The sequence below is a fragment of the Seriola aureovittata genome, chromosome 11 (genome assembly GCF_021018895.1).
Source record: "Seriola aureovittata isolate HTS-2021-v1 ecotype China chromosome 11, ASM2101889v1, whole genome shotgun sequence".
In the NCBI taxonomy this organism is placed as follows: domain Eukaryota; kingdom Metazoa; phylum Chordata; class Actinopteri; order Carangiformes; family Carangidae; genus Seriola; species Seriola aureovittata.
The window spans coordinates 6,643,608-6,668,882 of NC_079374.1; the positions used below are offsets into that span (position 1 = coordinate 6,643,608).

Below are 25,275 nucleotides of genomic sequence, written 5' to 3' on the forward strand. Positions count from 1 at the left end.
AAAACTGGAAAAAAATCGAAGCTGAGGTCAATGACCTCTCAAGGTCACCAGAGGTCAGATACAAATTGCCTCTACTTCTGAAATAAAACCTTGGGGTATGTAAATTATATGCTGAAACCTTCATGCTTTAGTGATAAAATGCACAGTTGTTTTGCCCATCTGCCCCTCTATAATGATCTGGAGGCTGAACTCTGTCTGCACTGGAGACCAGAGGGTCTTTCAAGGACCCTCAACATTCCTCTCTCTGGGTGCTGGTGCAGAGCCCAGAGCTTCTGTCTCGATCCGACCCAAACCTCGATGCACTGATGATGCTTTTCCTTCATTATTTTTTTATTTTTGCCTTGTTTACCTTTTCTCTCTACAGACTCTCTGAGTCAACTCAGTCAGTTTCTGTATGTGTAAGTGTGTGAGTATCTTAATGGGCGTGTATGTGTGTATGTATGCAAGAATGTGTATGTGTGAGTTCTATGTATGGCGTGTGTGTATGCATGTGCTGCATTTGCATATGGAGCATGTGCCTATATAAAGCATGTATGTTGTACGTATGTAAATGTGTATGTCAAAATGTTCCTTCCTCTTTCTTAATCATTGCTCTAACTGTTTTGTTTGTAACAAACAAAAGTAGTTTTTAACTGTCATTTGTTACAATATTTGTGTCGAAAAAAAAGTGTTGCTCTGGTACTTAAAGGGTAAATTCGCCCAAATTCCAGTAAAGTTTTATTTCACTCATCTGTAGTTGTATCTAGTTGTGCAGGTAGTTTGGCTTTTATCGGACCAGGTTTTGGCATGGCTAGACACCACTATATATCACTGATTGCTTTGTTTCTCATTTTATTTCATTAACTATGACTCCAAAAAGCATTTCTAACACATTTTTTTGCTATATGGTAGCTGTCCAAAACATATTCCCCAACAATCGTTTATACAAGATAAACTGGTGACAGAGGGAATATTATATTCTTTAAAAGTACTTATACATAAACCTTTTCATATAACATAAAATCTTAAGCATCTTAAATGTTTCTTAGCAATATTCTGTATGTATTCTTACAATATAAATGTGTATTTTTTTCCTCCTTCTCAATGAATGGGTGTTTTTTTGTATTTGGGTCTTGTGATAAGGTAAATCAGCCAACACCAACCTCTTCACCCCTCCTATCGCCCACCCAGGAGGCTCTCACGGCCTCAGTCCCACCACAGGGCAGCTGACAGGTAAAGAAAAAACAAAAAAAAACATACACACACACACACACGAGCACACTATCACACTCATACATGTTCTTTCTCACACGCACACACACACACACACACAGTCAGAAGTATCTGTCTTTCACAAACACACTCCCACGTAAATCTGAACCCTCTGTGCCGACCCCGGCCTCGCCCTGAGAAATGTGTCATATCGAAGCTGAGAAGCAGGTCAAGCATTCTGTAAGTGCAGCAAAGTGAGATAATTGTAACATAGACTTGCTCTCGGCTTATTATTAAAAACACCCTCCCTCCTCAAACCCCCCCCCAAAATCGCCCAGTCCCCGCCCCCTTCAGACCCAACCCTCCTCAACCCACACGACATTCAAAACAACCTGCTTTTCCAAAGGCAGCGGCCTCTGGTGTAAAGGGCCGAGTGGCAGCGGTGGTGAGCTGATCGTTTTAAGGATGGACGGGTCATGAAATGCTCTGCGACAGAGTGATTAGTGAGCCGGGTTAACGAGCAGCCTGATTGGTCTGATCTCTCGCTCTCTCCCACCACCCTCTCCCCTCTCCCTCTCCCCTTGATGTGGATCCGTGTGATGTTCGACGGGTATTAGGTCACAGAGGCGGCCAGGCCGGTCTTAGTAACTCACCGGCTTTTCAAGCCGCTCCCAATGACTGGTACCCCGTCCTCCACCAGCACCTACGGCCTCTCAACTATTCCTTTGAACCTGAGGGATGAAGGGTTGAGGGTGCAAGGAAGCATGACCAAGAGTGATCAAGCACATGTGAATGTATGTGCAGGGGTGGGGTGGGGGGTGGGGGTGGGGGGGTGACTGAGGACACAATGGGTTCACAGACAGTATCCCCGACTTTGGGTTGGTTTTAATGGCCGCTGGAGCTGGAGCTTCTGTGGCCTGGTGCCCTCTTTTAAGGTGGGATGTGAGCTGCTGGTACAGGCTTGGTGCAGGATTAACACCACAGACTTTGATGTACACCGAGAGACCAGAAAGGTAATCCCACACAACAGCCCTGTCGTAAACTGGCAGCGTGACCCCACCATTTCACACCTAATTACCATGTATGTGAATAAGGTACATTAGTATATTAGAAGGCCATTTACAGGAAAAGTCTTTAAGTATCTTAGTAGGTTGCAGAGCAGCGTCTCTCTACGGATCTCTAGTGGAGGGATGAACACCAGTCATCCAAAAGATACTCCCTCATTTGGCGTTTTAAAGGAGGCGGCGGGGAGAGCACTTTTTCGTAAACAGAAAAGTTTCACAGTGACTTGTGTGTATGTGTGTGTATTTTACATTTAATTACAACCCACGATCTTTTCCTTGACTTTAACAAAGCGCTTTTGTTGCCTAACCCACAGACAGGACTGCGGATGTGAACCTCGGTCTCTGGTGTGACAGTCATGCGCTCTCCCATCCACCCCGACCACCTTCTGACGACTCTGCTGCCGTTAATAAATGTGCAGCTTCATTCATTCACAAGAGACGTTGCCTGTGAACACAACCCAGCCAGTGACTACGCTTCCTACAAAACGTATTTGCTATTTAATTGTATATAAATGAAAATTCGAGGAGACAGGGTTGAGGGATGCGGGGGTAAAAGGCAACGACCTGTGGTTTGATTCCAGGTGGCAGTTTCAATTGGTCATATTCGTCAGTGGGAAGCCAGTGAGGGATCTTCAATTCATCTCGTTGCTCCTTTAGCGACTCTTCTGGTTGGTCCAGGTGAAGCTTATTGCAGATGAAATTAGGCTGAAAACGCCAACTCTCCCAACAGTAGACTGAATGTCTATTTATAATTGTGCATGACGGGGTTACAGCGTAGCTACGGAGCTTTCCCACCAATGTTGATACGCACCTCCTCAGAAATATATCTACACGTCCGGGCTACAGCAACTGTGATCCTGGGCCGGTTGTGTTTTCTCCAAGTTTTTGAAGCTGGTGGAGATTGCTGCGAGTGAAGACAACATGAAGCGAGTTCTTTTCGTGAACACAAAGCCAGATCCAATGCAAAACTTAAGATAATTAAAAAACGATACGGTCAGATTAGGAACAATACATCGTCTAGTGCTACAGTGGGATGAAATGGGAGAAACCAGACGCTGAACTATAAAATAAAATGTTGTAAGGTATCTATCTAGCTGGGTAACCCTTTGCATCGACCATCAGTGACAAAGGGAACTGGGTTATTCTCCAAATGTACCACAGGACTGAGTCAAAACACAAACAATAGAGATAGCAGTCTCAACAGAAACTGAATATTTTCAGTAGGTATCTATTGCAGGACTATTGGATTGCATTACGCTTACTGATTTCTGGAAACTCAGTGAATGACTGTGGTTCCTGATCTTAAATAGTAAAGAAAAAATGATCGGAAATCGCATTAATATCTAGAAAATGAGAGTGTGTTGGGACAAGACCTCAACTCTGCTACAGTAGGTTACACAGATCGAGACCTCAAAAGCTGCTATTGAAAAGGCCACAAGCCTTAAAAATCACTCGCGGCTATCAATTGGAAATCTGTAACCTCTGGATATAATGGGTCCATTCTGTGAACAAATATGAAAAAATCCCCCACCCCCAATATCATCATCAGCATTGTGCATCATGTGTACTGATGCGGTCATTTCACATAAAAAAAAAAAGAGCAGTCCTGTGTCTGTTTGTGTCAGCTGACCTGGATCTAATCATAATCATAACCACTACTCCCAGGGAGATATTCACCAATCAAAAATAAAAGTTGACTTCAGGGACATAAAGCAGAAAAAAAAAAAAAAATACAGATGTGTGAAACAATGTGAATCAGATTAAGTGAATTAAATTGATTTGCCTTACAGGTAATCTGTTGCACTGCTTTCAAACGGGCTGAGGGCAATTCTCTCACTCTTGGGTGAATGATTTATTTATTTATTTTCTTTGTGTAATGGCACGTTTTACTTTGACCACACAAAGAGATTAGGGAAGATATAAAGCGACTGTCATTTGCCATTGCCCCTGCTCTTTTCATGCTGTGACCGAGTGGCCTGCGGGGAGCAACCACTTAAAGCCAATCCATGAGTCTCCTGGGTCTTGTATGTGTGCTGACCTTTCCTTGTGCTTTTTTCTTCTTTAGACGGTCAGGACTTAACCTGACAGGAGGGAAGAGGGTGGTACCACGCCACGCTCACAAGGCTAGTGGGTCAAAGACTCAAAGGAAGACAAAAAGCTTCCTCAGTGGATGAAAATCCGTAATGCTTCCTTGGAAAAAAAAAATCCATATATCCGAGGTTTGCTGAGGCAGCATTAAGGTTAATTAACTCTTTAAATGGTCTTGTTCATGCACCTTAAAGGTTCATCCTATTGTGTTCTGATGGTTCTCAGAAGACCTTTGCCTTCTGGAGTGCATGCCGTCTATCCCATAAATCCAATACTCATGCCCTCTACACCTATACTGTGGAAACAAAGGAATAGAGGGGGGGTTGTTTTTTTTTTTCCAATAAGACCTTTGAGGTACACACAAATCGACGGTTTCCTATAAACATCATCTCCTGTCACATGAGATGACCCGCAATAAGTGTTTCAGGAAATAACCAGGGAATAACAATGAAGTGGACGGATGGTCGTACAAGATCATCAGGAGAGCTAACGAGACAACGCAGCTTAATTAAGAGCATCATTAATGAGTAAATGACTCGATAAGGGTTTTGGGGAGGGGGCGGGGGGGCGGAGGATGGTTATTGTTCCTACGGAAACACGAGGGAAATCACCCGAGGATGGTAAGTGACCCACATTTGGGAAGAGGAAAGATGGGGGGCGACCCCCATTCCCCTAACCCGCACCCCCATATCCCCCCTGGGCGGCCCGCTGATTGGTTCATTACCCATAGTGAACACATCTACTGCCCCCCACCCTAGTATATACACACACACACACACACACACACACACACAGCGACCCTGCCCCCCTTGCAGTCTGTCTATGATCATCCTGCCCTGGTGAAGACCCGTGTCCAGATTCCTTCAGTTTCATACATAGCTCCACACTCTCCCCGTCTGCTGGAATGCAGACTGCAGGAAAATATGGAGGAAATATTTCTTTTGTTTGGCATCAACTTTACAAAATCTGTTCACAGACAAGGAAGTGATTAATCAATATAAAACAAGTTTACAGATTTTTTTTGTTGATTAGATTCTTGCACACATAAAGATGTGACTTCAAAAGTACAAATGATTGTGAAATTTCAGAAGGGAAATGCTTAATTATGGATACACTTTCTCCATCCATGTGGTCTGCAAATGAAAGCCTCTCAAATACTCAACAACAATTAAAGAAGATGAAGATTTGAATATGAACTGAATAGGTTTCTTTTAAATAGGAAATTTATTCATAAATTATTTTAATATCCCATTGAGTTTGAAGTTTGGATTTTGTTGAACATCAAACAAATACCAGGATAACAAAGGAAGGTATGTTCTTTTATTTGGTATGTTTAACCATCACCCTACACTGTTTATGTGAGGTGATGTTCACATTAGTCAGATACATTTAAAGTGTTAAACTTCCTTGGGCCAATGTGTAAAGTGATCTTGAATACTTTCCTGCCTCCTATTAGCAGACAGGTGTAGAACTTTATACCTGTAGGCGCTTTCACACCTCACACCAAGATGGTCTACTTTCACTTCAGATCAACACCAGGAGCTGTATTTATCTGGACAGTTACACAGAGGTGGGAGTCGTACTGTTGAAACACATGTATTTCAAGTTGTTCTTCGGGGCTGAATCCTGCCATCTCTACACGGAAAGACGCCCCTTGATGTGCCGCACTTTCATCGCCCCCCCCTCCAGGGATTTGGATGAACACTCTCTGAAGGTTAAAGTTTTGACCTTGTTGAATGCTAGATGATTTACCTTTACTATCTGATGTCTGTGCCTCCCTGCTCTCCATTGGCTGTCACTCCCGGTTACTGCTGCTTCACTGGGTCGCTGGCGATTGTCCTCAGGCGGGCGGTGTTGCTTGCAGCTGCGCTCAGATGGAAGAGAGGACCGACATGCTGCCGTTACGTCTGCTGTGCAGCCTTGCAATTGGTTCAAAAGGAAACAAAGGAATATATCACACAACACAACAATGCAAGAGGAATGTATTTTGTGATTGGTAAAGGAGATAAAACAAATAAAGAAAAACAACAAGTTACAAACAAAGGTTAAAACGATGCAAACTCATAATGTTTCAGCTTAAAGCTTCAGTTTAGACACATCAAACACATTGGCGCATTGACTAAAGGCGCTTTCCTTTTACACATTTACATCCTCCAAAATAACCACACACTATCACCTGTGATGTTTAACCCAGAGATGCAGAGACAAATGGAGGCCAAACTGCAGATTTCCAAAAAGAGATGCTCAGTAGGGTGACACATGGTATTCATAAATTTTTTTTTTAAAAGAACATAAAAGTGAATATTTGCACATGTGAAGAGCTCTGGGGTATATTTTTTTCAGCTGGCCTTTGTGAATCATCATCTCATGGACCACCTGTATTGATGCGTGTCTGCTTTAGTCTTTGGCGCCCTCAAGTGTCCAAAAAACAAGAGTACATAATTAGGACTCAAATTATCAGCTGTTATTACTCCCTGACCTTAGTTGCCATGACTGAGAAGACATCACTACCTTCACTCACTGACATGTTATTGATAAATGAGGCAGATGTCAGTGTGTTTGAGTCTCTTTGTGGTTGTTTTGCATCTTTTACAATCTTAAACTGAAAAGTACTTAGTAATCATAGAGCCCTACAACTACAGTATATGTCCATCTTTTTCTCACCTACTGGCTTGTAAATTACACTCATATGTTGTCCACACATTTTATTTATTATATGAATTTGATATTAGTATGTTTTTTTGGACCACAGTGGAAATAAACCTTGGATTTTGTTGTATTATTCTTGACATTTTGCAGATATATGTTACCTGGGGTCATCCCTCTCACTAAACTAAACTAAACTAAACTAAACTAAACTAAACTTTTACCTGATGTAATAAGACAGGACATCAAAACATAAAAGCTGAATTAATAACAGTTTGTGATAATCAAACTAAAATATTCGTTATTATTCATGATTAAACTTCGTCCCGTGGTCACTGAACGCACCTGCTTGGTCACTGAACGCACCTGCTTGGTCACGTGACAAAGACAACCGCCTGCATCTTATCGTTTGCGACTAAAGAAAAAAGATTTTTACAGACATTAATGATGGACAGACGGGACAACAACCCCAGCGCTGTCATTTGCAAGTTATGTGGAGAGGTCTTCACTCTTCCTGGTAGGACATTAACATTTTCTTACAGTTTAACCTCCGTGTTTTAAGTTTTTTTTAAGTTGTTGTCGGCTAAACGACGCCTGCTAGCTAGCTAGCTGTAGCTAGTTAATGTCACGTGTGTGTTAGCAGCTGTTTGAATGTGCAGGTTTTATATAATAAGCCTTACGTTAATATCACAACGTGGCTAATAAAACTTAGCAGACAATTATTTACCTTCTCAAGGTCTTTATAGGTTGTGGTTTTCTTCTGATAGCTAAGCTAGCTTTACGTTGGAGCACAGGCTGAAAATGTCGCGGTCGGGCGAGTTCAACCATGTTGACCCGATCACGCGCAACAACTAACGCGCTGCTTAAACTACGACTCTGACTTTGACAGATATCTCCATCCTTAAATATTTTATTTAATAAGGCTGTAACCAACAGGGTTTCCATGGGTCCTAGTTATAATTTTAAAGTTTGTGAATATGAGAACAAGAAAAAAAATCAAGGCCTTAAATGTTTTTGAAAATAAACCTAAAAAAATAAATAAACCAAAGTGCTTGAATTTATATATTCTGTGCAAAAATAGAAGTTGAAATTTTTTTGATATTTTTTAACTTGTGTTTAATGGGTGTGTTCAATAAAGACACTAAATATTATAACTGTTTGTGTGCTGTTGTCTGAAGTACATTGTGTTTGTTTACACTTGTGACTTAATTTGAATGAATTTCCCCTAACCAACCAGGTCATTCTAAAGGGTTCACAAACTTTTTGTTTCCACTGTAAATCATCTAACATTTGATGTGGGCCAGGTGACAGAGCCATACCCTTATTTGTGTAGGAATCGGTGGCTATTCTTCGCAATAACAAAAATGTACATGATATGCTTTTGCATTTATCATTACACTAACATTGCATTATTTATGCTTGTCTTTGTTTTCTCTTTTCAGAGGATGAAGTTGACGGCAACCTCCCTCGTGTACTTTTATGTGGCCACATCTACTGCACATCTTGTCTGCGGTCCATCCAGTGTGACACTGACATTACATGTCCAGAGTGTGAGGTAAACTGAAATAATTCAGACTAGGTATAAAATGCAAACTTTGTCCTTGCTGGCCACCTTGTTTGGTAACCAGCCAGACAATTGCTTAATCTTGCAAAGTGGTTTTTGACTTTGTGATTTGCATCAAGTTCAAGGCTGAAAATGTTCAAATGCTGGGTTGACAATGAAAAAACAAAGTTTCCCCCCTCTGCAGGTTAAGTCCACGCTCCCCGAAGGCGGGGTGTACTGTCTGCAGGAGGACAGCAGAATTATTGGCCTCATCTACACTTCTAAAATGAACAAAATGAAAAGGTAAAAATTGATCAGATTGTGCAATAGATTCTTTTTAAAGAGAACAGGTCTTTGCTTTGATCATTTCTTTGTCGTCATCTCCTGAAGCCTCCAGTATGACAGAGCAAGGAATCGCAAAAGGAACAAATTATCACCATCCCCAGAAATGAACGCCAATACCAAGGATATGGATCAGGTATGTTTGGGTGATCACAGAGGTTGCAGGCGGGTAATAAAAAGTTTTCATGCCAACCGTTAACCATGTTACCTAAGACGTGGGTTTGTATCGTAGTACGTTATGTGAGATGGCATTAGAGTACAGAACTACAAGTGTCAAGTGACATAAAAACAGTGCTTGCAAGTCTTGAGTGAAAAGGGTAAATTGCTCCTTGTGTGTTGTGGATGAGATGTTGCCAGTCTTTTAGTACAGGGTTTTGTTTACAAGTGGAAGTCCAGTATCGACAGATGGATTGGTGTAGGGACTGAACTAATCAATTTTGCAAGACTGTTCTGAGAATTAACCTCTCAATCGACCTAAACTCCTCTTATGTTGTCATATGCTTTCACTGCTGACCAAGAAGAAATTTACAGATTCATCTCTGGCGTAAACATTTGAATAGCGATATCTCTTGAGTTACTTCCTTTTGAGATAAGGAGACATGTGGAAGATTTATGGCTCCTCCTGGGAGGATGAGGATAAAATCCATGGCTGATTCGGGTGTATTGGTGTTGCAGGATGTCTGATCAGAATTCAAGCTGTTGCTGAAGCTCGAATTATATTTTGAGCATCTTTTTTGCCACACAGTGATATAATTTTACCGTTGGTCCTTAAATTAAATGTGCAATAACTGATTTTTTTATTTTTTTTGCCAGTTGAGGGAATTGGAAACAAGTTGTAAAAACAGTATTGACATATCATCAACTTTAAGTGATTCAGTTGCAGATTCATACACCCAGTAGCTCAGGAGAAACAATAGCATTAGCTTAGAGTTTTGTTTCAGACCGCTTGATGAATGTTACTTCAATGTTCACTCTCTTTTAGCCTTTTGTGTCTGAAAATGACAGTGTGTTAGCAGCCAGCGTGAACCCAAACAGTAACTTTAGGGAGGGTGTATCGGCTGAGCACAAATGATTCAGATTAAAATGGCTAAAATTCTGGTTATGTTTTATTCAGCCAGCAGATATTGAGAAGATTGAGAAGACGGTGGATGAGGCATTGGTCCAGGCTGCAGAAAATCTTGCCCAGCTGGAACACATCCACGAGGTGAAAGCTGCGCTACATCCAAAAAACTTCTCACAACTTGAAGGAAAGAAAAACATTCTTGCATATCAGAAAGACAAGAGTAAATCAAAAGTGAGTCTTCCATGTCTGTGTTTCATCTGTGCAGACTCTGACGACTGGCCTGGCAGAACAGGTGAAGAGAGAGAAAGCTCGGCTGGAGACGGAGATCAAACAAGCTGCAGACAAGGCTTTGCATGCTATCCAAAAGTGGTATGGAAAGTAAAAGCTGTATAACGAGATTCTATTTTCTCTTCTGGAAAAATGTCAGATCTGTTGATATGAAGCCTGAGATTGCACACAGGTCTTGCTTCTCCTCAGATTGTTTTATTCTCTGAAGAAAGTCTGTAAAGTGACATTTATCTTCACACCTTTAATTTCCTTATCAACAGGAGGGATGTGCAGTTGGCTCAGCTGACCAACCTGGAGGCACAGTTCTCCACCAGCCAAGCGGAAGCATGCCGAGTCCAGGAGAGGATAAAGGCCCTGGAGATTGCCATGCAGATGGCCAGAGAAGTCCGCCGTGTCCCCTTCCTGGAGCAGTACTGCACCCTGGATAAGGTATGAGAAGTAATGCTTATTCTTTCCTTGTGAGCACACAGTGTTAGATACTATAAAACTGACTGTGGTGTTTGTGTGGTTGTGTGTGAGTGATAGGTCCTGGAGACGCTGCAGGCTCCTGTGGATAAGCAGTCCTTCGATATGAAGTGCATTACTTTGGGCTCTGGAATGAGGTTTGCTGTATCTGTAGAAGGAAACCACATTGTGTTAAATACTACGATACTGAAATATTGATGTACTTGCCACTGTTCATTTCCTGTGCCCTGTAATTGTTTTTTGTGTTGTAGATGCATGAAGCAGAACATTAGGGACAAGCTTTTTACTCACTATACATGAACATTGAAGTTTTGTGTGTGTATGTTTGTGTTCTAGCTGTGTTTTCCAGTCAGAAAGTCTCAGCAGGAGTCTGGCCTTGTCTCTGAAGATGGAAGTCAGCAACCCGAAGCGGTAAATATCTTCCAATATGTCCAATATCTCATTTTGATTAATTTGGGCCTGGGGATGAAAACGGCCAAAAGTACCTGCCTCTGTTTCTCTTATTTCTAGAACTGGAGTTATAAAACCTCAGCAAAGAACATCATTACACAGCCAAGCAGCTGTCTGTTACCATAGTTACGAGTCATGAGGAGAGTTTCTCTCATCTGTGCCACTTCAGACATCACGATACATCATTAACATGAAACAGTGATCTAGTACAGGCTATTCTGTTTAAATGAGGGTTTGTTATTCCATCTTGAAACTGGACAACATGTTGAACTACATGAATAAAGGTTGGGTTTTTTTTTTGGGGGGGGGGGGGGGTATTTGGTAGGTCTAAGTTTTTTAAGTTGAAGTTTCACCAAAACATTGATAAGTGGGAAAATACTAGACCCCAATACAAACAGTAGCCTCTCCTGTCATTGCCCCAAACTTTTGCATCTGTTGCACATAGTGTTTGTCAGGTTCATTCATTTCATTTTTAGAGAATATTACACAAAATAATATGTGTAAATATTTGTAAATTACTTCCTTTATATGGTTCCATGTTCTTAAACAAAGTCCTCTTGCTGTTCCCTTTTAGCTTGTCCGATTCTCCACCCAAAGGCTACCAGCCGGGAAACAGAAAATCACCCTTGCAACGCGGAGAGGGCAGGAAGTGTGTGTCACCCAGTCGCAGCAAGACCCCCTCCCCACAAAATCCAGACAAGCAGAGCCCGGGGGCTAACAGTCATTCGTCACGGGGCTCCTCTCCAAGCCCAAAACCTCGTCGCAGGTCCAACGCCTCTCGCCACAGCTCGGGCTCAGACATCGGGACTCCGGATGTAATTATTGAGGAGCTCTTAGAGGAGGGACAAGAGCACGGTGTGTGTGGCTTTGTGCCTCGTTTGATCTCATTTACATAATGTCAATAATATCAATCAGAATATTAAATTGGCTATGATTAGACACAGAAGAGAAGCCTTAATCTATTTCTGTTCAATGTCTTGTATGCACCTGCAGGTGCTCCCCCACCCACCGGCCCTGAGCTGGCTAATGACAAGTGGAGAGTCCACAGGAGAAGGAAAAATCAGATTTTTGGCAATAGAAGAAATGGTAGGGAGCGGCGACTGTAGATTTTTGTAGTTACATTAAGATTATACATAGAATATTAATGTGAATATAAAACAAACCTCAAATTTTGTTTTATCTCAAAGACTTACAAGAATATTCATCTTTGATATCTGTGTAGATGGGTACACTGCTTATGAAACCTGTTTTTTTAAAGATATGAAAAAATATCTTATAAAATGTAATGCACATATGCATAACAAACTTTTATTTAAGTCCATTCTTACCATCTCAAAGAGAATCAGTGGATTCGTTTGTTGATTTCAGCTTCAGGTCTTTGTGACACTTTATCTTGGCAGCTCAACACATTCATTCTTACTGTAAAAGAAATCAATCTACTAGTAGTGAAATTATTTCCTCTGTGCCTATAGTACATGTAACATGATCCAGCAGAAAACACTTAATTTCTCAACACACACACTACAAACAGCAAATAATACAAAACTCGAGGCTCGTCCTGCAACACAAAAGACATTACTGGCTCCACTCTCCATCCTCTTCATCTGTGACCAAGTTTTCCTGTTTTCTCATCCTTGTTTATCTCCCTCGTCACTTCCAAGTCACACAATGGGTGGTGGTGACCCACGTCGTGAATCCAAGTCACTTCTACGTACGCTACGTGGCCGAGAGGAAGGAGAGCGAGTCCATGTCTAAGAAGATCAACCACTTCTGCTGCAGAGACAGTTGCCACTTCTCTTCTAGTGATGCAGTGGAGACTGGTGTGTGTTTGTGTGTCCTCAAAGTGATGGAGAAAATAAGTTTAAGCATATGGCAATGAAGGTTAAAGTAAAGCCTTGACCTAATTAATGTTGAGAAAATTAGACGTTTATTAGGTTTATTGATTCAGCCTTTGTTCCTCCGCTCGTCCTCAGGCTCCATGATCCTTGTGAAGTGGAAGGAGGGACTCTGGTGTCGGACCAGTGTGGTGGAGCTGTTGCAGGTTGGCTGTGCGGAGGCTGTGAAAACCTGCAAAGTCAGCCAGCTGGCCACTGTCCGGGTCTTCTTCCTCGACTACGGCTTCACTAAAAGCATCACCATACAGAGGTACACGCGTAAACGGATAGGTGTACGTAGAAACCGTTTTATAGTGACGCGCTCCAGATACTGTCCAATTAAATATGGCCGCAATCTCTCTGGAACAAATTGGCTTTTATTCTGTCAACTATCCACCACCTCATCCTTACTGCTACATCATTGTCTGCTTCCCTGCAAAACCAGCAGTCGTCCAAGTGTTTCCCTTTTCTTACTCTCACACGTCAGTGTTTAAAATCTTTTGTCTAATTTAGACCGTTTGCATGTGACACCCCCCCCCCCCCCCACGCACCCCCCCTCCTCTCTTTCTGCCCTTGTTTCACAGATATATACGGTCATGTGATTTTTTTTTGATTTTTTTTTTAAGCCTTTTGAATTAATTGTCCACCAGTCTGTGTCATCGGCCGTCTGTGATTAATTTATGGGGTGTCTTGGAGATTTCTTTTCAGACGCTCTGCTCTTGGGCTGAATTTGACCATATCTTCCAGCATCAGAACATGATTGTTTCACTTTCTGTACTGAAAGATGATGTTATGTCTCAGCTTCTCAGTATGGCCGCAATTTAAAGAAATTATTCAACATTTATTTGTTGCCAGTGCCTATTTCAGAGGAGTTGCGCATATATATATATATATATATATATATACATACACAGTACGTGTGTCTTGATTGTAAAGCATTTTTCAGTAGAATTCTTGCACATCCTCCTCTCTTCTCTCTCACCTTCTGCAGTGACGAGGCGACCACTGAGTCTTCACTGGACGCTGTGAACAACCACCTGAGGAAGGTGGGCAAGGCACTAAATGTGGACCTGGGTCACTTTGCTCCTCAGGCCATCAGATGTTCCCTCAAGGATCTGGTCCCATATGACCTGGTAAGACCGCTGAGATTCACAGAGATGCATTATCTGTGTTTGACTGAATTATTTTACATTTTTCTTCTCTGATGAGGGACATGAGAGAAAATCTGTCACATGGTGACACATTAAGAAAACAAAAACACTACATCTATTTTGTTTATGGTGAATTTATAAGACTTAAAATATAACTACAAAACCATAAAAAGCAGCATTTCACAACAGCAGGGAAAACAATTCAACAAATCAACAGACCCAAGTTCAAGCTTACTACCGTTATTTTCTGCCTGTATTTGTTTGGACAACAGGTAATCCACCACAGCAGTGTGCTAGCATTAGCTTTTCCCCCACCAGGCAGTACAACACTGTAAAGGCACAGACAGGAACACAGTTGTATCACAGCCGATTTTTCACTTTGTCGTAGACATCCAATCAGAAGTAAGAGAAAGACAGACAGCACCATCAATACCTTTTTTTCCAAATGTTTTTTTTTATGTCATGTCTCGTAAAACTTTGTGTTTTCTTTGTTGTATTATTTTCTCTTTGATTGGTTTTTATGTCCCACCATCGTGGTACAAGATATGCAGGACATTATGTTGTCATGCCGATGTCCGTGACTGTAGATAAATTCTTCTGAACACGAGAACTCGTTAGAAACGTTAGAAACTTCATACATACCACAGGTTCATACTTACCACAGGTTCTTCAGGTGGAGTAGATGATCTGATTAGATTTTGCAGCATATTTCTGCACAAATTTGCATATTAACGAAGTAACACTGATTTTGCAGAGGCTGCTGTCACTCGTTAACAGACGGTTTAAAATCTCTTGTGAATAAATAACTCAAGAACAAGACTTATGATGATCTGATTAGATTTTGCTGCACAAATATGCCTCTTAATCATTATGTTTAACTTCTGTACTGGTTTAAACTACCAGTACTGTAAACATACGTGTTCTTTGTCATGGAGCTCATGGTGGAACATGAAGTGTCTCTCGCATGAAATTTAGCGTCATTTATTTTTAAAATATGTTTTTTCATTGCAAAAGTAGGAGGTGTGTTTTCTCTCTCTCTCTCTGTCTGTTCAGACAAAAGGCTGGAGTAAAGAGGCGCAGGTTGAATTCCGCAGCGTGGTCAGCTCTGCAGCAGTGGAGATGAGGCCTTTGGGTCAGGACACAGACTCTTTGCTGGTGGACCTGAGGAAAGCGCCCATGGACCAATCCAGTGACATACCCATCTCTGTCAGAGAGTACCTTGTTTTCATTGAAGTGGCCAGGTACACGTGTGGAAAAAATTCAGACTTCCTGAGTATCGAGCCCTGCTACTGAAGACGTCTAACTCTGGCTGTGCTCTGTGTTGATAGGTTTTATTCTCCAGTGACGCTGAGCAGGAGGCCCCTGCTGTACTACCCTCCTGTCTATCCCAAGATCAACACAGAGCTCAATGCTGTGGTGTCCCACATCAACGACCCTGCTGACTTCTTCATCCAGCTGGTACTAGATATGCACATAAAGAAACACACATGCACTATATGTATATAAGAGAGGCTCAGATGGCAGGGATATAAAAAGCCTTGTGGTCTTAGAAGAGAAAATATAAAGGTTAGCATTTTAAGAAAATCACAAACTATCATCAATATCAAACTATTATCAATATTTTCATTTGGTGTGTGCCCCCCGCCCCACACCCACACCTCTCTATCCCCGACCAGGTCGACAACATGGAGTCCTTGTTGCTCTCGGCCAAGCTCCAGGACTGTTACAATGCGACAACCATGGTTGGACAAGATGACCTCTGCATCTACTGCCCTGTGATTGGACAGGCCTGTGTTGCCCTTTACGATGACAAGCAGTGGTACAGAGCCCAGGTCATAGGTGAGGCTGTGTGCACCTGTCAAAGGTTTTAAATAAATGTCTGTTCTGGATATTGCTTATTACTGTCACGTCATAGTGAATCAAACATATACCCAGTTATCCGAATGAGGAAGAGACTAGGGTTTGTCACAGTTGCAAAGTGGCTCCTTTACTATATGTTAAAGCTCTGGTTTTGTTAACAGAGACTTGAACTGAAATTTAGATCGTGTGGAAGACGATCAATGCCACGTCAATTGGGTAAAAGGGTTACTTTGCCAACTAACCAGAAGTGTGTATGTGTGTCTGTGTCTGTGTCTGTCTGTGTAGGTCATCCAGGGGGCAGAAAGGTGGAAGTGCGGTTTGTAGACTTTGGCAATAAGAAAATCTTGTCAGTCAGCGACTTGAAGAAGATCAAGGATGAGTTCTTTGCCCTCCCTTCCATGGTGAGAAAACAATTTTGAGCAACTGTATACTACAACTGCGAGGCGGTAATTCTAGTTTACTTTCGTAAACAAAGAAAACAACATAAACTACGTCTGCTCTCATGTGGAGTAATGGCACACCTTGACTGTCTTCACTAATAATCCTCAAGGAAGAATCTTGTCTAGACTCTGTGGCCGCTCATTTCTGATAACAATTCTGCGGCATTAAAATCAGCCTAGAGTAGATTACGTTACAGTAACTACTTACTTATGTATTTATACTTTACACTCTTGACACTTCTTCTTCTGCTGCTGCTGTCCAGGCAATCCAATGCTGTTTGTCAAACGTGATTCCTCTGGATGGAGAGACCTGGAGCGATGCCTGCACCAACAGATTCATCAGCCTGGCTCATCAGAAACTGGTCACTATTATGGCTACAGGTACTTTGTGCACAACGCAGTGTTTTCTGATTTCATTCTGTGCGTCAGACACGAAGCCTGTTGTTATAATATCGCGCTGATTTCTGTGTTTTGTCACCAGTTTTATTTTCTTTCCTGTGTATCCCTCCAGGAAAAGTCCCCAAAACTGAGCCGCTGCCAATCAAACTATTTGAGAGCGGCCTGAACGGGCCAATATCCAACATCGCCGAACTGCTGGTGAAAGAGGAGCTGGCCTGCTTCAAAGACGGGTGAGGCTTATCTGGGGTGTCTTCTACAACTTATATTTCTAAGAGTTAATGGGAACAAGGCCACGGTAAGTTATCTGATCTGAGAATTTAAATTGATATTTCTGAAGAAATATGTTGGATGTCCAAGAACCACATCTGAGGAAAAGCTTGGTAGAGTGTCTGATATGTCAGGTATCGGTAATCTGCAGATATTCAGTGTTGGGATATTAGTGTCAAAATGGAAAAAGCCACCTCTTGCTGTCACTCTTCGTCGTTGTTCATTATCTCCATTTTACCTCTTTTCACCCCTCTGTCTCCTCCAATTCCTTCTTCCCCCCTTCAGACCTAAGTCCAAGCATGTCAGGCCCCCTGGTGATGACTCTGCTGTATGGGACCCTCCACTTGAGCTCGGTTCAGCCGCGGAGGGCGTTGGTAGCCCGGACCAAAACGTCCCCAGAGAGCAGGATGAGGAGCCGCTGGAGTTTCAGCCTCAGCTGAGGCTCCCTGCCCAGCTCAAAGACCTGAAAGTGAGAGTCTGCCACGTCAACTCCCCGAGCAGCTTCTACGTCCAGTTCACCCAGTACAACTCTCAGCTCAAAAGGTCAGCAGTTAAAAATCCTTTAAATAAACCAAATATTGGTACAGAAAAGTTCTTTGTTCTCTTTCCAGTTGAAGACCAGGTTTGTTTGTGCTGTTCTGTAGAAAACACCCAGTACTTGTTTAGTTCTGTGATGACCTCTTTCTGTGTTTTTCAGGATATGTGAGCAGGTAAAGAAGGAGTGTGCGCTCGTGGAGTCCCAAGATGTGGCGTGGAAGGCAGACATGTACTGTGCTGCTCAGATTAACGGGGTTTGGGAGAGAGGACAGATCTGCTCTGACGTCACGTCCAGCAACATTGCAGAGGTATAAAAGCTGCTGCCCCCAAAGATCAGCCAGGACGTAGAGTTGGTCGTCTTTTTACAGCCATTTTACTGCAACATGAGAGATTTTGAGTTGGAGTTTTGATATTTGTGATATTTGTTTGATCCAGACTGAATTTCATAAAGTGCAGCCTGATTCATCAGATTATTTACAGATATTTACCGTAGAAGACATTAGTTTAAAGCATTCACTGTAAATTATTAAAGCTTTAATCTTGTCTGCAATTAATAATAGTGACTCTGTCTCTTGGTCTCTGCTGGTTGGTTACCAGGTGATACGCTGTGATCATGGCAACAAGGTGAAGCTCCACGTCAGCAACCTGAAGCCGCTGCCGACCTCTCTGATGGGCTCTTTGGCACTGGAGTGCACCCTCACTGACATCAGGTCACACACACACACACACACACACACACACACACACACACACACACACACTGTCACACACACAGTATTTAGTGATGCACTGAGACATGTTCAGTATATCCATCCATAAAATAGACACACAAACCCTCAGACAATGTTTAACGTTTCTCATGATTTCAAAAGACTGATTTAAATGCAGCACAAGGCTTTTAATCAGTTAATACACAAAGTTTCGCACATGGAGTGTGTGTGAGATCTAGACTTCGTCCTCACTCTCCTCCCTCTCTCTCTCTTTCAGGCCAGCAGGAGGCCGATCCACCTGGACGGCCACAGCATGCGACTTATTCTCCCACTACCTGACGGGAGCCTCTGCTGTTATGACCATCAAGGTCTCCTTCCTTCTCCTTTTCTCTCTTCATGCTCCTTTTCTCTTTGTCCATTTCCTGCCCCCCCTCCGTTACTCCAATATGCACCTTTCGTCTTTGTGTTTCGTCTATAGTGACCTAGTTTGGGTGTGTGTCTTGTCTCTTCTCGCTCGTTGTCCAGGAGTTGACGGATGAGCGTCCAGCCCCCGTCACTCTGTTCTGCTCCAACAAGATGGGACAGTTTGTCAGCATTGCAGACTTTCTGGCCAGCGAGGGCCTCGCCCTCAGGGAAAGAAAACAGAGGTCTGTGTGTGCCAAATGCATGAAGAGAGTATGTGTGTGATTATTGTATTTACAGGTCTTTAACAACATTAGCAACCTTTGTTTTCTCTTTTCCATATTCAGCACTGTGCAAAGGTTTTTAGGCACTAAAAGTATAGTGAGGATCCCTTTGGAAAATAAAGCCCTGAATAGTTTTTATTCATCAGTTAACTCCGTACAAAGTGTAATGAAAAGAAAAAACCTAAATCAAATCAACAGTCGGCAGCATGAGTCTTCATCGCTGGTGCCCAGTTTTTCAAGGTTGGTTGTTCCACGCATCTCGGACGACTTGCTGCAGTTCTTCTGAGGATTTAGTCCGTCTCAGTGTCTCCTGTGTCTTCATGTAATCCCAGACTGACTCCGTGATGTGGAGATCAGGGCTCTGTGGGGGTCCAGACCATCTGCTGCAGGACTCTTTGTTCCTCTTGTCTTTGAACAGAGTTCTTAATGACTCTGGCTCTATGTTTGGGGTTCGTTGTCTCATGCTGCAGAATTAATTTGGGAGCGATCAGACGCATTCCTGAAACTTTTACAAAGCGCTCTTTATCTTTCTGACTATTTCTTTTTCTGGAGGATGTTACCACTCAAACATTATCCTCAGTTGCCCTTAGTTGGTATTTTTGTTTCTGCTTCTGGTACTTCGTCAATGGCAGATATTCAGTGTTTAATTTTAAGCAAATGTTTACCCAGAGTTTGTGTGTGTTTTTCTGATTTGGTGCAGAGATGCTGTCATTCAGAAACCCAAAGAAACTGATGCACAGTCTCCAGGGAGCGAGACACAAACTCTTAGCTCTACTGATGAGAAACAAGATACTCCTGATCATCTGGCGCCTTCTCCCGTTCCTTTTCCCTCCCAATCCCCCGTCCCCTCCACACCCACCCCTCCAAAAGCAGCCCCCCGCAGCATTATGTCTGCTGAGAAGGTGATCAGACACACACACACACATACACACACACACACACACACACACACACACACACACACACCAGTCTTATCAAGCTTGATTCTATGTAAAAACAAAAATACGTTAAATTTTTAGCAACTGAGTTAAATGTGTGTGTGTGTGTGTGTGTGTGTGTGTGTGTGTGTGTGTGTGTATACAGGTGAAGACTCAGCTGTACAACCCCCCAGAGCTTCCGTGTCTCGGTCACATCCAGATAAATGTCTCCGCCATCGGAGAGGACGGTCTCTTGTACACCAGGACACAGTATGCAGGTGCACATGGGAGAACATCATCACTTGGCTAATGGAGAGATTGACGTGTTTTTATGCCTTGGCGTTATGTTTATTAGTTTTCCTTTTTGTATTTGATTGAAAGGCACCAGACAGGCTTGTATCTGCTCTAAAATCCCTGTTGTTTTCATTATCTTAACTCTGTTGTTTCAATTCAGAGGAAAGTGGCAGATAAAACTAGGATCTAAATAAATGGTGTCCGTGTGTCAGAGTCTCAGTTGGAGCAGCTTAGGGAGAGGATTCAGCAGAGAATGAACACACTGCCCAGACAGAAGCCCTACACCTGGAAGTCAGTCCTGGGCTGTGCTGTTATTGGCCCTGATATGTTGTGGTACCGAGGACAGCTGCTGGAGGTGCTGGGAGGACACGTTAAGGTCTTGAAAAACACACAAACACACACCAAAAACCCTTTTCTTGTTATGTTCATGAACTTTTTAAAGTACCAATCAACAGCCAGTAAGAATTAAACATGCCAATCAACTGGTGGCACGGCTAAAAGATAATGTTACGCAGCGCAGTATGTGCTAAACTGCATAGGAAACTAATTCAAAGCTTTAATGTGTCTTTATTTATGTGTTACCAGGTACAATATGTGGACTACGGCCTGGTGGAGAACATCCCTGTGGTCCACGTGCACCCCATGCTGCTGTGTGACGATGTTCCTCAGCTCTGTATGCCCTGCCAGCTGCACGGCCTCAACCCTGTAAGAGTGTGTGTGTGTGTGTGTGTGTGTGTGTGTGTGTGTGTGTGTGTGTGTGTGTGTGTGTGTGTGTGTGTGTGTGTGTGTGTGTGTTAACATGCTCACCTCATCTGTTCTTTCTTACCTCATCGTCCTCTCTGCCTCCTCAGGTTGGCGGGAGGTGGCAGCGGGATGCGGTGGCCTTGCTGAGGGAGGTGTTGCTGAACCGCTGTGTCGACATGCGAGTCGTGGTAAAGTCACAGTCAATACCTGAAGAATTAATGTCTTACACAGTAACTACTGTTAATATAGGAATGTTGGCTTTAATCATATTGTCCATGGTTGCCTACTGCTTTACAGCTGCAACGTTTAGACAGTGAAAAGGAAAATTAATCAGTGTCTATTTTGATGATTGATTGATAATTATCTAAATTTTAAATAATATAACATTTGCTGCTTTTCTTTTTGGCTTTGACAGTGTCAGTTGATCAAAACAATCATTTTGAAGATGCAACCTTAGTTAGTTACAAGACAAAGGGTTTTAGTAGTACTCGACTAGTAATGTAGTGTGTGTGTGTGTGTGTGTGTGTGTGTGTGTGTGTGTGTGTGTGTGTGTGTGTGTGTGTGTGTGTGTTAGGAACTTCCAACTGACCCGAGGGAACCCCTCACAGTTGAGCTCTTTCTGGACGGGCTGAGCCTCAGCAGGATCCTGTGTCACCATGAACACGCCTCCATGGACCGGACTGTCTCAGCACAGAAGGTGTGTGTGTGTGTGTGTGTGTATGTGTGTATTTCTGTTGTTTTATGTTTCTCAAGATGAAGCAGTGCTGCCAAAATTTACACAGGAACATCCGTGTTTCTTTGCAGGGACACTCGGTGACGTCTCCTGCCTCCTTCCTGGATGATTGGGACATCGACACCGAGGTACTGTAGTTAGAATAAAGACAAATGTATTTTAGTGACGGCCACATCTGCAACAAATGTGTAAAGCTTTAGACTGATGCAGATCCTGTGTTTCCAGGGTCTGAGGGGCCCAGAGGAGCCACCGCTGGGGCCCTTTATTTACCCAAACCTGCCACAGGAGGGTGAGAAGTTTCAAGTCCGGGTCAAGCACCTGTGGACCCCCAATGAGGTAACTGCTTTTAACGGAGATATAACTGTTTAAAAACATGCATCACGTTATTTTACCGATTTAAAAAATAAATAAATAAATAAATAAAAATCAGGTAAGTGCTGATGACAGGTTTTGAGGTGAACTTGATCCTTCAAAATAAAACTGAGTCAGTTTAGTAAAGGATAGATGTAGTGTCCAAATAAGATCCAGATACACTGTGTAATCTTGTTTTAAGCTGTAACTGTAGTTCCTTTGAGGCTGCCGTGATCATTTTGGACTCATTAACTCTTAATAAATTAAGCTAAAGTGATGCTGTAACTGATGATGAGACGATGAGAGGTTAATCTTTTGTGTCTCTGTCCTGCAGCTGTTCCTGTGGCCTTTGGAGGGAACAGCAGACGTGGAGGTGGATGGAGAGAGACTGGACGACGCTCTGACCAGAATCAATGCAAACATCAACAGTCTGCAACGACTCTCCAGCTTCCCTCACGGTAACATTTCACTGTGGTCACAGCCGGTTTGTTTCCAGGCAGGAGGGAGCTTTTCAAAAAGATTTTACAACTTGGTTAGCATCATACAGCTTTAGCTCATTTTGTACATTTAAGAACAAGTGGCATATTTGGGGATTGGTGTCAGCTCTGTGGCTTTGCACCTTAAAGTGACGTTAATGAAATGAAGCTTCTTTCACTGCAGTTATTTTAACACTAGGACATGTACTAATGTGCATAAAAGAAATCAGGAAGTTCAGTAAATTGTTAACAAACACAAACAATATATAATTAGAAAGAGAATTTGCTCAGTTCCAGTATATGATGAGGATTTTTCTGCATCACAGTTTCCTCACAGTCACATATCGAAACGTCTGTCATGAAGAGAAATCCTGAAGAAGAGGAAGGTTTTCTAGTACATGAATAAATCTCAAACATTTTGCAGCTGATGTGACTGTTTGCAAGACGACAGCAGATAATCGCTGCGTTGCAAATGTTTCTGCGCAGAGTTCAGTAAGTTGCACAGACGTGACTTTCTGCTCGCGGTCTCCAGGCGGTCCGTGTCTGGCAGAGTACAGTGACGGGAAGTACTACAGGGCCAAGCTGATGAAGTTCACCAGCGTGGAGCCCGTCATGATCCTGGTCCAACACGTGGACTTCGGCTCTGACGACACTCTGCCCATCAGCAAGTAAGAGATGAGAACACAGCATCGTATTTATTAAGTATGGAAAACTTTAAATTATAAAGCAGTGGTGATGTGCAGATAACAAGATTAAAACATACAGGTGCTTTACTGTATGTGTTCATTAGGAGCTTCTTCAGGTCAGTGCACAGATTCTTAAATGACTTGTATAAAGGTTTTTAAAGAATGTAAAAGTTAACTGCACCATTAAAGCCCCTTGAATGTGGCTGATCTACAGCTGACATGTTGTCCTGATACTCCTGTCTCTCCGTGTCAGGCTGCGTCAGATGCCGGCTGAGCTGCTCAGGTTTCCGTCGCGGGCGCTCAAGGTCAAAGTCGCCGGCTTCAAGGCTCCAAGCGTGGAGAGGCAGGAAGACGTGCTGCCCTACAGCCCCGGGTGGAGCGTGAAGGCTGCGATGGAAATGATTGAACTGTTACACAGCAACATCACAGCCTCTGTTGTGGTAAGAAACGCACAACGTGAAAGTAAAGAGCCGTCATTATCTTTCACTGATTGTCATGTCCATAAACCGATACCAAATATTTAGCCACATGATACGATCAAGATTTTCAGTCTTGATGATTTTAGGGGCGAACTTTTAACTTTATAAGCTACAGATGCAGCTCGGTATCAATTCTCATAGTTATCTGTAAAACTCCGTCGTCTCTCATTTATATATGAACTTAGTGAGATTCGATTCGAAAGGATTTGGGTTTGTTACGTTGATTTGGTGAAATTCTATCAAACCTCATCCCTGCATTAGAAAAGACTGAACTTCTGAGTCTAACTCTTTACATTTCCAGAGCTTCAGCACACAACCACAAGGCAACAAGGTGCTGGGTGCAAAAAGGAGTAAAATAAAAGTAACTGAAGCACCTGAAAACTCACAAGTCTCACAACTCTTTTGGTCTCTGAAACGTTTCTCTGGGCGCGAGACGTGACTTCTTCTCAAGTCAGTATCTTAACTGCATCCGTGCGTCCTTCTTGTCTCTTCAGGCCCGGGAACCAGAGCTCACAGTGCTGCTGTACAACGAGGACGAAGAGCTGGTCCATCTTCCTCTGGTGAGCAGCGGACTGGCCGAGCTCGAGTGAAGCAGAGCGGAGACGAACTCCGCAGAACCGAAGGTTCATGTGAGTTTCCAGCTTCATTTCAAACATGAAAAACACTTTTAGCACTGTTCAGGTTCAGGTGTCTGTAACGTTTCAAGTTAATGCGCCATGACTCTTGACTGTAAAGGTCAAAGTTTATGAGATCACGTTACTGTCTATAGAGCGCATGCATTGTGACTGGAAGGCTTCCAGACTAAATACAGTTAAATTCAGGTCACATCTTTATAAAGTATTACTGAAAAATACTCAATTAATTAATCATTCAGATTATTTATCAAGCAAAAGATTTCTCTGGTTACAGTTTCTCCATTGTGAAGATATACTGCTGATTTATAACCCAACATTTGGGTTGTAGGATGTTTGTGGAAAACATGAAATTATAATCGACATTAATCGCTATTTTCTGGCATTTTATCCCCAAATCAATTACGTTGGTCCAAGATGGATCGGATACTAGATGTTTCACTGTCTTGACAATATTTGAGCTGCTGTTAATTTCCTCTTTGTCTCTGTCCCCAGGTTTACGCTCCGCCCTCCTGGTTTGTAATCGTCTTAATTTCTTGCTGTTCTTAGTTTTTACACGTTGAAGAAAATGTGCACTCGTCTTTACTTTCAGTGTTGTTGTTGAGCAGTGATTTTATTTTAAGTTTGCTTGACGGTTGTGTTTGTGTGAGCTGGGTCTACGAGGCACTTTGATTTCCAGTCAGATGAGACTTGTCTGTGTGGAACAGATTAAAGTCTGATGCCATCTAACCTTCTGCAGTGTTTTTCTTTGTGAAGCTCTTCTCAGCTAGACGTCCAGACCGGAAGAATCCTGATACAGAGTTACATCTCGACAACACTTAACAAAGAAGATAAAATTTATTTTACAAAAAATATACAGTCAGCTAAGGAAATAAATATGTATTTAACATTTTTACAAA

The 25,275-nt window shown here is 42.5% G+C and overlaps 1 protein-coding gene across 1 annotated transcript; it reads left to right on the forward strand.

The window, feature by feature from the left end:
* Positions 1-7,368: 7,368 nt before the first annotated feature.
* On the forward strand, positions 7,369-25,105 carry rnf17 (ring finger protein 17). The gene is made up of 38 exons (XM_056390176.1): positions 7,369-7,506; positions 8,432-8,544; positions 8,738-8,835; positions 8,923-9,010; positions 9,989-10,078; positions 10,203-10,306; positions 10,486-10,654; positions 10,751-10,827; positions 11,027-11,101; positions 11,715-11,995; positions 12,134-12,226; positions 12,802-12,960; positions 13,114-13,285; positions 14,006-14,147; positions 15,219-15,406; positions 15,494-15,623; positions 15,842-16,004; positions 16,311-16,426; positions 16,729-16,846; positions 16,977-17,094; positions 17,417-17,674; positions 17,829-17,976; positions 18,266-18,378; positions 18,656-18,746; positions 18,904-19,025; positions 19,765-19,966; positions 20,148-20,259; positions 20,488-20,651; positions 20,861-20,980; positions 21,127-21,207; positions 21,594-21,716; positions 21,824-21,880; positions 21,978-22,088; positions 22,438-22,561; positions 23,112-23,247; positions 23,519-23,705; positions 24,239-24,373; positions 24,872-25,105. Exons 1-37 carry the CDS (start codon positions 7,434-7,436, stop codon positions 24,332-24,334), a joined length of 4,812 nt encoding a protein of 1,603 aa, XP_056246151.1. The 5' UTR covers positions 7,369-7,433; the 3' UTR covers positions 24,335-24,373; positions 24,872-25,105.
* The last annotated feature ends 170 nt before the right edge of the window (positions 25,106-25,275 follow it).

Coding starts and splice junctions, on each gene's coding strand:
- rnf17 (XM_056390176.1), top strand. CDS start 7,434: ATGATGGACAGACGGGACAACAACCCCAGCGCTGTCATTTGCAAGTTA. Junction 17,675..17,828: donor TACAACTCTCAGCTCAAAAG/GTCAGCAGTTAA, acceptor TGTGTTTTTCAG/GATATGTGAGCAGGTAAAGA. Junction 20,260..20,487: donor CACCAGGACACAGTATGCAG/GTGCACATGGGA, acceptor TCCGTGTGTCAG/AGTCTCAGTTGGAGCAGCTT.